Source organism: Acanthochromis polyacanthus, chromosome 6, assembly GCF_021347895.1.
Source record: "Acanthochromis polyacanthus isolate Apoly-LR-REF ecotype Palm Island chromosome 6, KAUST_Apoly_ChrSc, whole genome shotgun sequence".
NCBI classification, from domain to species: Eukaryota; Metazoa; Chordata; class Actinopteri; family Pomacentridae; genus Acanthochromis; species Acanthochromis polyacanthus.
The window spans coordinates 31,588,659-31,601,542 of record NC_067118.1 but is presented as its reverse complement, the minus strand read 5'-3'; the positions used below and the strand labels follow the sequence as shown (position 1 = coordinate 31,601,542).

The 12,884-nt window shown below is 39.5% G+C and overlaps 1 protein-coding gene across 9 annotated transcripts in view; it reads left to right on the top strand.

The window, feature by feature from the left end:
• Window positions 1–73: 73 nt before the first annotated feature.
• LOC110948297 (death-inducer obliterator 1-like) overlaps window positions 74–12,884 on the top strand; it is a 33,429-nt gene continuing 20,618 nt past the window's right edge. For 2 of the 9 annotated variants that reach the window (XM_022189760.2, XM_022189766.2), the window contains exons 1-7: window positions 74–191; window positions 2,023–2,104; window positions 2,204–2,275; window positions 2,369–3,526; window positions 3,650–3,902; window positions 4,094–4,390; window positions 4,503–4,683. In XM_022189760.2, coding sequence (XP_022045452.2) covers window positions 2,712–3,526; window positions 3,650–3,902; window positions 4,094–4,390; window positions 4,503–4,683 — 1,546 coding nt within the window. In that variant the 5' untranslated portion in view covers window positions 74–191; window positions 2,023–2,104; window positions 2,204–2,275; window positions 2,369–2,711. Of the gene's footprint in view, window positions 541–2,022; window positions 2,105–2,203; window positions 2,276–2,368; window positions 3,527–3,649; window positions 3,903–4,093; window positions 4,391–4,502; window positions 10,691–12,884 lie in introns of those variants that run through there. The other 7 variants (XM_022189763.2, XM_022189764.2, XM_022189765.2 and 4 more) reach the window with 7 other exon arrangements.

The following is a 12,884-nucleotide window of genomic DNA, read 5'->3' as shown; positions in this document are numbered from 1 at the left end:
TCTCCGCAAATCCAACGACCACTCACTAACTTCAGCTGTAAATCGATGAACGAGAAACCACGATGTTTTCCCGCTGGTGATCAGGTCTCGCGATATTACATTTTAGTAAGGTAAAGAAAATGGAAGGGCTGTGCTAGTTGGATAGCTGAGCGATTGTAAACGTAACGGGAAAATTATAATTTACACCTCAGGTATGAATTCCATGGCTGTATGCGAGCTGGCAGCAATTAATACTTAAGTTGGAATTGTCGTAGACAATTGGCTTTGCAGCGTATTGTAGCTATTACCGGATAATGAAGCAGCTAATTTTAGCGGTTAGCTCCGTGAGCTACAGAGAACAATGTCGGCCGCCAGTAGAAACAGGAGTCCTGCTGCCTTCCTTTATGGAGTAACTTGCGGAGGACGTTTCATTTCTGCGGTTTCACAGTCGACTGGTAGTAAAATTAGTAAGGCCTGCTGTTTCGTTTCTGTTTTAATAACGAATGTTAGTTAAATTTAAACCATAGGGACACGGTGGACTTCGCACCTGCATATTGCTAGGTATGCTGGGTCTTTACCTAAATAACCCATTTACGACAGGCTAGTTTTACTGTGTTAGCAAATGTGTTTAGTCTTTTACCATTAACACCGAGCAGATCTTGGAAATTAAGCAACTGGAGATTCCGAAATTTAATAATGAAGTTGCTCAATATTGTTTCAAACATCCATCTATAAACTATTGTCCTGAAATCACATTCGATAACAGTAATGTTCACTCCACAGTTAGACTTGAAATATATAGATATACAATCTTACACTTATTTACCCCATTAATAAAGGGGTTTCAAAATATAAATTATTTGCAGCAATGAGGAAATGGTACTTAACGTGTTTATAAATGTGAAGTATAAGGAGACAAACCAATATCTTTTGCTTTAGTAAAAGTAGAAGAACTGAGGTATGAAAATGCTCCTACCAGCTCCGAGACTGAATGAACATAGTTTTTAACTGCAAAATTTGAAAGTACTCATTCAGTAAAATGGCAGCATTAATTAACAGTTAAATTTGTCATACTATGGGTGTTTGCTTTGCTAATGCTTTAATGCTCAGCCTTTAAATATTTTAAAGTTGTTTAAATGTTTTACACGCTGTCCAGTGGTTTAATTGAAGGTGATATCTTAGCATAAAATGGGGATACTTCAGTACAAATATCTCCAAAGTGTCCTTTGGTACAGTACTTGAGTAAATGTACCTATATTCTGCCACAGCAAATGTGTTGATCAAATCCTATTGTTACACCCTTTTTGTCTTCATCTGTAAGATGGGTTAGAGCAGGGATGTCAAACTCATTCCACAAAGGGTCGGTGTGGCTGCAGGTTTTTGTTCCAACTAAGCAGCATCACACCAGACCTGACTCATTTAATCAACCAATCTCAGTCTCCAGACAGATGATTGGTCAGACTGTGTGCTGTAGGCTACAGCATTTAGTTCCAACATATCTACAACACACAGTCTGACCAATCACCTGTCTGGAGACTGAGATCGGTTGATTAAATGAGTCAGGTCTGGTGTGATGCTGCTTAGTTGGACAAAAACCTGCAGCCACACCGGCCCTTTGTGGAATGAGTTTGACATCCCTGGGTTAGAGTAAAGCCCCGAGTTGACATGATTGAATTTGGGTTGTAACTTTGTTGCTCAGTAACCAAAACCGATATGGTCCAATACAGAAGGCTTGCAATGCATCTAACTTCTGTCATTGTTATGATGCTCAGTGTTTGTTGAACTTGCATATGGTGCTAGTGAATCATTAGAAGTTCCCGCTGTAATGCAGTACACAGTAACACAAAACAGTTTTTTAATCAAAACATCCTCTAAACAGATGGAGCAAAATTTAAGCCTATGTGAGAGTAGGGTTTATACTTCATTGCGTGACAGCCAATATGGCAACTAAATTGAGCTTATTAGCTAAATATTTGTTGCTTCTCCTGTATTTATTGTTTAATGTAGATGATATGATGTTTTTTTCATCCATAATTTTCACAGGTATATAAAGAGAAGTGGAATGACGCTTTTCACGTCTTGAAGAAGCTTGGCTTTGGCAGTCATCTGCATGTAGGTTTTAGAGGTATTCGTCTTTCTGAATTAAAAGCCACACAACCTGCTAAGTAGTAAATATTCTCTTCAGATTGTACACTAACTAAAATTGTCTTCTTGGTCTGGACAGCATTGCGACCTGTGGAAATCGGCATGGAGCCAGTGGAAAATAAAAATGTCACTGATGGTGGTAGTAACTCAGGTACAGCAGGTTTGTTTGTTGTTTGAATGGACTGTTACAAGAAAGAGATGTCAGTTCTTTTTTCAAATTCTGTTTGCTTCTTTTTTTCTATAGAGGAACAGCAGAGCCAGTCAGAAGACGCTGAGACAAGTGTTAGACCAACTTTGTCACAGGTTAGAAAGTCCTGGGGGTTCAGACGGACAACCATTGCAAGGAGGGAATTTATGGATGAAGTCGGAGACCTATCCCGCAGTCCTCCAATTGTTCGTCGGGGCAGAGGTCGTAGAACCAACCAGACACCCCAAACCGCTACAGAGACCTCTTCTACAGAGAAACCTGCTCGAACAGCTAGGAGTGTTTTAGATGAGCTCCAGTGGTCTGCGCCGTCCTCACCTGTCTCAGAGGATAGCAAGCCAGCCTCAGAAGCTTCTGCTGGAGCGAGTCTGGATCCCAGCTTATGGCAGGATTTTGGGTCTGCCTTCCATACAGCCTTCTCATTGCTAGGGGGGATGAGAGCCTGTCAATGACAATGTCAGATGCACTGGCAGTGCCTGACATTTTAGAAGCCACTGATGCTATTAAAATCCCTGATCCACAGGCTATAGACAAAACTGAGGTGCCGGATAATGTGGGTGACATGGAGATGAATCCCCCGGTTACTTCTGAAAATGTGGCCGGGATGGAGATTAATGATGTGATTTTCATCTCTAGTCAAGGAGAAGACAGTGATGATATGACTCTGATACAAATTAAGGAGCAGCTGACTGCTAATGGCAGGCAGGGAGACACAAAGGCAAGAGGTGGGAGAGGTGGCAGAGGAAGGGCCAGAGGAAGAGGGAGAGGCAGAGGAAGAGGTAGGGGAAGGGGTAGAGGCAGGGGCAGAGGGAGGGGCAGGGCAGCGGAACTTCGGTCAAGCATTGCAAATGATGAGGACGATGATGACGTGATGCTTGTTAATCCAACTGAGCAGCAGCATTTACAGGAAGCAGAAAAAGAAAATTATCCACACAACCCTCCTGAAATACTCGCATCACCTGCTCACTCTGTTATTGCCCTAAGTCCTGCTCAACTATCAAGCTTGGACTGCATAATCATAGACAATGATTTAGACCAAATTACTGATGGAATTCCTGGACAATATGATGATGCGCCAGAGGGGGAGGTGGAGACAAAAGATGCTATGAGTACAGGAGAACATTCAAGCATATCAAATACTGAGGGATTCGACTCCAATTCTTTGTGCTGCATCTGCCGACAGAAGCAAGACAAGAGGTACTCGCTCGATTTTTGTAACAAGATCTGTTGGCCTTAACTGCTGTTTCGAAAGGTTTGCATCTCTGAACCAAGTGTGAGTTTCACTTCCTGATCACTGCTGTTTGTTCTCTGCTTTTTTAGGTTCATGATCTGCTGTGACAGTTGCCAGGAGTGGTTCCATGGTGACTGCGTTGGCATCAATGAGACACAGGACCATCAGATGGAGAGGAACAGGCAAGAGTACACTTGCCCTCCCTGCAGTATGAAGAAGCTGACCCAACTCCAATCTGAGTCCCACTCTCAGCCAGAACCTGAATACAGCTCTCCCGAATGCTTGACATCAGTTCCTCCTAGTGATGAAGGGTTGGTTCAAGAGGAGCAGCGAGCAGAAAAGGTTTGAATTTGGATTTATATTGATATTCAGATGACTCACTACCCTAAGTTGCAACAATAACAAAAAGTTGTTCAACGTATTTGTCTCAACAGTTAGTTAGTAGTCAGAACATTTGATGTCTCGTTGGTATTATATTTAAGTTATTAGTCACTTATTATTTGTATTAAAGAAGTCTGTTTTCTGGGTTTAAGATGAGAATCTGTTCTCAGGAGAGTGCATTGATGGATGACAAAGAGGAGAAGGAGGAGGAGATTCCTGAGATAAGGCCAGAACCTGAACCTGAAGTTGAGACGGAGACTGACAGCTCTTTTCCTCTGTGCATTGGTCCTGGCTGCTCCAAACAAGCGTTACCAGATTCTGTTTACTGTGGCACTGACTGCATCCTTCAGCATGCTGCTTTCACTATGAAGACACTCTCTGGCCCAAAGGTTCTGAAGTCAAAAGGATGGGCCCAGAGAAAAGGTGCCCCAGCCAGACCTGCTGCAAAAGTAAGCACATTTGAAATCGAAACCAAGATAATTGTTGAGGCGTTTAGGTGATATATTGTTGGGTCTTTTTCATAGGTTGTGGTTTTGACTGCTGCAACTGTTTCCATTACAGGTGCAGAGGCCAGGTCGGGCATCAAAGAGGTTGGCAGAAAAAGCTGAGGAGAAAGATGAAGCAGCGGAAAGAAGGGAGGATGATGGAGAACAGGAGGCAGCTGCATCTCCCACAGCCTTTGACAACAGTCTCACAGAAGTACAGGCCACTTCCATACCATCATCTAAGTTTTACACAGCGTGTATGTACCATTCAATACTCAAACACATTCAAGCACTTAACACACCATGCACAAAGTGCTTCTTTTGGCATTACAGATTTGGCTTCCCCTTTGAATCATCACAGTGCCTTACACAATCATACACAAACATGTCATACACAACCACATGTACACAACCATATGTACACAAACGTGTTCTTGCTGGGATGACTGATAAGTAGCAGGGGTCAGCAGTGGGTAAGTATGTTCACTTTTATAGTTCCTCTGTTGAATCTACATGTCCAAAATGTTCTGCGGAAACAGTCTTGACAATTTAAGATTCCAGTAATAACAAAACACACTTGATAAGTCAGTCTCAAAACTGGAACTTGGTGAATGACCATCACACAGCAAGTGTGTGCGTGGGTTGTGATAGTTAGGCAGGATGCTTAATCGCAATTGGTGTGCATACACTGCTTTGATGATCGGTTTTCTGAGATTTTTGACAAACGCAAAGGTTCTCACTGAAAAACATACACATGAATCACCGAATGATTAAATGGTAAAAAGAAAAAGTTGGAAGCCACTTCTTGTTGGTAACAGTATGTCATTCTGGAAACATGATTTATCCTGTGAACGAGGCTGCTGGCCTTTAATAGTATGAAGGACTCATTCGTCTTTAAGTGCAGCAAGAGAACTTTGCGTTCAAGCTTTAGGGTCCGTTTCTCACAATAAACTGCACACAAAACATACAGTACAGGATAGAGGTGCTTACATATTCCCAACCTGGCTCATCATAATTTAACCACATCTTGTGCATTTTGTCTTTCTTTAACTTGCCAAAAATCTAATCAAACAACTTTTCAAATCAGATATTCGAAAAGAAATCTCACACAGATTGGTAGACATTAAATAACCTTGTGAGGTGATTTTTTTTCAAACTGCTGATTTATTTGGTTCATGAACTTTTTTTATTGCAATTTAGTCGACTACATAACAGTTCCAAGTGCTAGAAATATATGATATGGATACAAAGAAAATACTGCATACTACACACTCTAACTTGTACAAATGTTATTTTCCTACGGACTACATCCCCACATAATGGCAGAAAGTTTTTGCCCAGTAGTTTGTTTTTATCAAAATAAAGTGCATCAATGCAAGTATATTTAGGATATCAAATGTTGGTTCTCCACAGGATTTGTTTGGTGAAATATCTTCATCAGACAAGTTCTTCAACCTCAAGTCAAACACAAACCAGTAAAGATGCTCGACTGACATTTACCATTTAAGAAAAACGAAGGGAATTAGCTTGGTTCAAAAGTCATGACAGTTCAAACACATTTTTTCCAGGTATTATAAAAAAGTATGCATTGTTTTCTGTCAAGATTAAAAACACTCGTCTGACTTTACAAAGGTACAAAATAATAGTAATAGTTCATAGTCAGTGTTGCTCTCAGTCATCAAACTGTGTCTTGCACACATCAGACAATCAAACCCACTCTGCTTCTCAGTGTCATCGAATACACTCGTTTTGTGAAATGATGTCTAAGTGCCCAGACTGTTGTTTCCTCAAAGTTAGACATCTTTTCAAGGAAGACACACGTCATGCACCAGGCCATAAGGATGGAAAAGCTTGATAAATGTAGGGCTAACACGGTTTCTTGTTATTCAGACAACCTCTGAAAACAATATATTTCTGATTCACTTTATGAGCAGTTACTTTCAATGTTGAGAGAAAAGTTTGAAATATTTGCTACACACAATCTATGCGCTGGCCTTTTTTTTTACATAAACATAGAACGGTTTTCTTTGCAACTATGTCATCCTGAAACAACTTTCCAGGTATGCAGAGGAAAACTTGTTTTTAAATCAAGTTTGTAACTGCTGCACCTCCCAGTGCCTTTAACACATAAAAACTCATACAAACACACACTCTTGGACCAGTTGTTAAGCAGACAAGCTCGGTTTAGGTTGAAGAGCACCCTGAATGAATAGGGACCAGGAAGCTGGTATGCAGGAAGAAGAGGAAGAGTTGAGTCCTTGCTGCTGCAGAAACGCAGAGGGGACTGAAGGATTCGTCAGTACAGATGCTAGAATGAGGCCCCACCTGGAGTTCACTGGACAGTGAGAGGGGGGTTTGTACGATTTCAAAGTGTCAGCATGCCACCAGTAATCTGCTTCTTTCAAGGCTCTGGGAAAAACTTCTCCCCCTGCTGCAACTGAAGAGAAATTACAGTTCAACACACATGCATGAAGCACTCCAGACAAAACAAGCAACTTGGGTCATCTTGACCCACGTTTAGTCTACACTAATTGCTAGTGGGGTTTCAGATTCTGACACACTTTGTTTTTGCTCGCGCACTGCTATGTGCATCAACATTGTTTCATATTTTCCTTAAACGCACAAAACGACTGATTACTAATGCTAATAATTTATATGGTTTCCTTTAAGCTTCTAAAATCAGAGCGTCTGCTTCAGTTTCTCTTTTCCTCAGATTTCATAAATACTGTAGACTTTCAAATTAGATCCACTTCTCCTTAATTTCACAAAAGCACTAGCCGAAATGTATAAAACAACGTACAGCAGACAGACAATCTACACTTAATGATGCATTTTACTTTTAAATGACACAAATGAGCAGAATACAGTGATAGTTTGTTCAGCAAATTAAAATAGCCAGGATTTCAGTATAGTGAAGTGCACAGACTTCTGAAATTGCTAATTTAATTTTAAAGAAGTACGATCAGCAGAATCTGCATTCCTTTTCAAGTCTTAATCTAAAATTATTTGAAATATTTATAAATTCTTCCATGTTTGCACAATCTTTAGCAATTGTTGTGCAAAGTTTTAGAAGTGTCAAGTCACACTTTACTGCTAGGAGATTAAACAGACCTCTGCTCCACCCAAGAACAGAAAACAGCGTTGCGTTACCTGTCCTCTTTTTGGTTTTACTCACCTTTTGTTATGCTAACTTCATAATCCTGCTTTTTGAAGCAGGCCCCCTGTAGAAAAAACATATCCCAAGCTTTGTTTCCCATGAGGTCTCAAAAAGTTTGCATACATTATATTATCAGGATTTTTTTTTAAACCCCTGAAATCTTTCTGCTGCTACTTCAACATAGTCGGTGAATGAAATTAGTTTGTGCTGTACAGAGCATTTGACACAAACAAGGTTAAGGTTAATTTGGGTAATGCACACGCCTTGTGCTTTTGATCCAGATTCATTGGAACTTCTTTCTAACCAGTTAAGAAGTTCCAAGGGAAAACTGCTGGGTTTTTTTTCTGTGATGTGTGATTCACCACTTTTATAGCAGGGTGGTGGCAGAAACTTCAGAGTTACAGGTATGGCTAAATACCACTAAGCCTTTGAGCAAATCAGCCCTTTAAACTTAGAGAATTATGAAACTCCAGTTGCAGCTTGCCTACATTGCTCACATCTTTTAAAGATCTGAGGCAGACTGTCCATATAGCATTGTTCTCAATAAATAGCGCCCATATTCACCCACTAGAAGAAAAATGCTTTTTTTCAGAGCCCTCCCCATTTTTTGGGCAGCAGCTACAATTGTTCTTGTTGAAAATATCTTAACTTTGCAAAAAGACACAGGAGTATTTGCTGTATCTCAGGCCCATACAACCAATCATATAGGTGGCATTTATCACCATTGTAACCAAGAGAATGGAGGAGAAGCATGCTTTTATTGTGTTGTATGTTAGATATTATTATTATTATTATAACAAGGACAGTGCTAGGTAATCATACAACAGCAGTTAGAGTGTTGATAAGTTGCCAAAAGAAAATGTTGTCATAGAAACAAACCCCCCTGCTTCATCCCTGCGCTGTTCTGATTAAGCTTTGGGATTAAGTGCTTCCCATAACTCTGTCAATGCTTTTCTGTGAGAGAAAAATGCTAAATGGACAGACGCCCTAAGTTGGTTGAAAATCCGGCTTTGGATTTGTGCATCCAAATCTTAAAATAAACGGAAGGTTGATATGTACTGATGGCAGAAAGAAAGAACCCTGCATGGTCTTTGGTCACGACGATCTCTTCTTGACACCTCCTGGAGCCAGTGGGCCTGAATGCGCAACGTGAGGTGCTGGCACATTTCTGGAGAAGATCCTGACTGACCTGCTGACTCCTAGCAGCGGTCACGCCTCCAGCTGTTGTGTTACAGAACATCTCACAGTGTTGCAAGGGGTTGAGGTCAGGAGATGAGTCAGGCTGAGACAGCATCTTCACATCAGGACGGTTGTGCCCACAGCAGCTGAGTGTGGCCTGATGAAGAGACATGTTGTCCTGATGAACCGGAGCATCACTGCATGTGACGACTGACTGCACAGTTTCATCTTTGCAACATATGACAGTTTGGAACTCAGGAAATAAGCATGGCCTTTGTCTCAGAGTGACCCCAACTTATAAATATGAGCTTTACGGAGATGGCGAGTAGCTGTTCCTCCTGCTGGAAATATTTTGTGACCTTTTGGTGCGCTCCCATGCAAAATGTTTTGCTGGTCAAAAAGCAAAAAGACAGGAAACTTCAGTGAAAGATAACCTATTACCATATTTCCCACTTTCTTAAAAATGATTATTTTCCATCAGTATATATAGTAAAAAAATATATTTCCTTCTTACCAAAGATAATACAATTCCAATTTTGGGATTTTTTAGAATAACTTTTCCACCTTACCAAAACAGCATCTTTCGAAATAACCTAGACAATAAAAACATAAATGCTCATCCTGAAAACACAAAGCTTTATGATGTTGATCCTCTTCTCCATGTGATGTATATTCACGGAGGGGATGGAATTTACTTTAAACTGAATGGATCTAAGCGGGGTTTTCTGACAGTTCATACTGGTTTGTTCTCAAGTTTTCATTATTGCATATGTCCTCAATAGAACTGTGATTAGCATTTGTGCTCTTTAATACCTGCAGTACGTGAGAGGCAAGTCTCCGTCCTCACTTCTTCACTCAAATTTTCTCAAATAAAATAAATGCAGAACTGAATAGACATCACATTTAAGTAAACACTCTGGATATACGTGACATAGGGTCTTAATCTGTTTCAGTTATTGCATATATTGGATGGGATGTAGAGGGATATAACTTCTAATCTTAATCATCTACGTCGAAATGGTGATGGACAGCCAGTTGAAAGTGACTTTCATCCTTTTCCTTTCATTGAGTCATATGAACAACATGTCCCATTTGTGATTCTGTACATAAAGTAGTTAAGAAAATCACAACTCCCTTAAGGTACTAGAATCCTTCAGATAAATACACCCTTATGTTAAGTCACACACTTTAATGCTTCATCTGAGGTTGTGCATTTGTTATAATTTTGCAAGGATCCACGACAATTTATGATGCTTTAAAAGATTTCTGTATCATCAGGAATCTTCATGGAGTGGTAAAAGATGAGGCAATACAGACTATGGTTTGCAATTACACGTTACGTAAAATCGTCGCTGTCTACACGATCAGCTGTAATAGGTACCTGAGACCAAAAATGTAACTGGAGAGTTTGATCACACACAGATGCACTTGCAAAGTTTTTCCCATTGCGTCCAGAAATTTCCACTGGATTGCCTGTAAAACTGAAAAGACACAATACAAGATCCAGTTCCATAAACATGCATAATCTAAAACTTCGAGTGGATTAATTCTTACGCTGTTCTGCTTCATTGTTGTCCTCATCTGACTTTACTTTAAATTTAATTCTTTGTTGCCACTGTCACATGAGTCATGGTGAATCTTATTCTGTCAGGAAACACAAACACAAAATTAAGACAGAAGCCTTGTTTGACTGGGACCAGTTGGGAGTCCTTGGAAGGCACAAAGTCTATCTAATATTCCCAAATAATAATAATAATAATAATAATAATAATACATTCCCAAATAAATGCACTGATTGCAGTGGCCCTTCAGAAGTAGTTGTGGCTTTTCACATAGCTCGCTGCATGCACATAATGTAACAGACCATTCCCTGAGTGTGATGGTTTTTGGAATGGGAAGTAATAAATGGCTTCAGGCAAACTGTTCAACAGGGTTTGAGTGAAACTCTTGCTTACAGCTGTTTGTTTCTTATTTCTTTTCCCCAAACTTCTGAAACCAGTGTCAAAGTTCCAGCTCATTCCAATGAAGACTTTTCACAGACTTAATGCAATGCTGGCGTTTTTATTTATTTATTTATTTATACAACTTAAATGCGAGCAAAGCCTTCACATGGTGCTGAAATGGTTTGGTCTTCTGTTGGGGTTCATAACATACCCATACACAAACATTTCTCATTTTGTCACATCAAATGTTAATAGAAAGTGAAGCACTTTTCTTTGGTATGGACAAAGAACGCGTCTTAGAATTTATCCATGATTAAAGCATTTCTTACAATGGATTGCATTTCTTCGGGGAGCGTTCACTGAGTCTGTTGCGTTCAGGTCGGATCAGTGTGACATCATTATTTAGTGTTGGCTGTGATTTCTGTTGCTCTGTTTCAGTGTTTACAACAGTAACAGGTCAGTCTGGAACTGGAATGAATTTGACTCAGTTTTTAGAAGCGTTTGAGCTATGAGCTGAGAAACAGTAATGTCTGAGTGAAACAGGCATTTCCGATCAGAGGTACAGCCAATAATGCCATGACTTCTTGATCTGCTGCTGATTTTCTTTTTGATTGCCATTCCGGCACTACATCCTCAGTCTCGATACTACTGTTTCTCCATTGCATATTCCCAAAGCCTGTATGTCCTCAGTGTGCATTTTTAACAGTTTCATTATTTCTCTACCAGTGTCTCGAGCATTTAATTGTGAAGCACAAGTGCCCCCTACTGGCTGCTTAGTTGAAGTACAATCAATGTGAAAACACTTGATATTCTCAGTGTTTCACATTTTTTTTTTATATTTGTGTAACTTCGAACAGCATTGTAGATGCATAGATTATGGTAACTTTAAACATGTATTAATAACTTCTTTGAAGAATTACCTTTTATTTCAAAGTTTCATTAGATAATTATGGACAACTCAAGACAACTCAAATCAAATCACTAACCCTAAGAATTTGCCATATTATTCAAAGTTGAATGTATTTATTGAGTACATTTAACAATAGATACAACAGTGCAATATTTGACATATTACCCAATGGTCTATGGCCATAAATATATACAGTACTTTCCCCCCCTAAAAACCGTATACAAATGTTTGTTAAAACTATTCCATTTGATGGATGACTGAATCTCATGACTTTTAACAATTACTATGTTACATATCCCACCTCTGAAAAGGGCTCCAATGAACATTAGAAGTGCAAGAAGGTTTCCTGTTGTTTTTGAAACTGTTGTTTACCTTGTTTGCTGTCGTCATGCTAAGTATTTTTATGGCTACAACCAAATATTTACCAGATAAAACACACGAGTTTTGTCAACCCCCTCATGTTGTTCTGCATAGAAAGTGAATAAGAATGACCCCAGCTGCCTGTTGCTTTAAGGAAAAACAGTAGTTCAGTTAAAGTCATCAGTGTCAAGAGATCCAATTTGGGAGTCATACTGTGGAGGGAGGCATGCTGTCAGACTTCCTGGATACATGAGGTTCTTAGTCAATGAAGTCATGCAGATATGAAGACAAGCACATACAAAAATCTGCTTTATTTCTTATTTACAATTTAAGTTCAGGTGGCAAAGGAACTATACTGAAAAGCATTTTACAGTAGTACTTGATGAGCTACATTTTGCAAACCCCTAAGACCTGTCTTTTGATTTCAAGAAAATAATAGAAATCATGAAGAACTTAGTTACAGACTGAAGTACTGTATGTAGCTTTGTAGATTACAAGGTCCATACATTTGATTCATTCTTCAGTCTGCCTGACTGGACATAGATTACTGGCTTTATTAAGTGTGTACATGCAGTATATTGAGTGGAGTTATTGATGCATGTCTGCAGCTACTTGAAAATTTGATTCAGTGACATAAAGCTGCAGAAGCTTAAATAAAGATAAAGTCTGGCTGTACAATGGCAGATGTGCCAAAGTCTATACCACAGATTAGAAAGCTCTAATCACAGTATTATAATTAATTTCTAAGTATCTACAGTCATTGCAAGACAATTCCTAAAAATAATGTCAGTGTACAGTGTAGTGTCAGAGTACAAGGTGAAGTGGTCAAATTTTACCACTTAGTACATTTCTTAACACTAGCATAAAGTAAAGGGATTGTCAGGTTGCAGTCTCAAAGCTTCCTGTGAC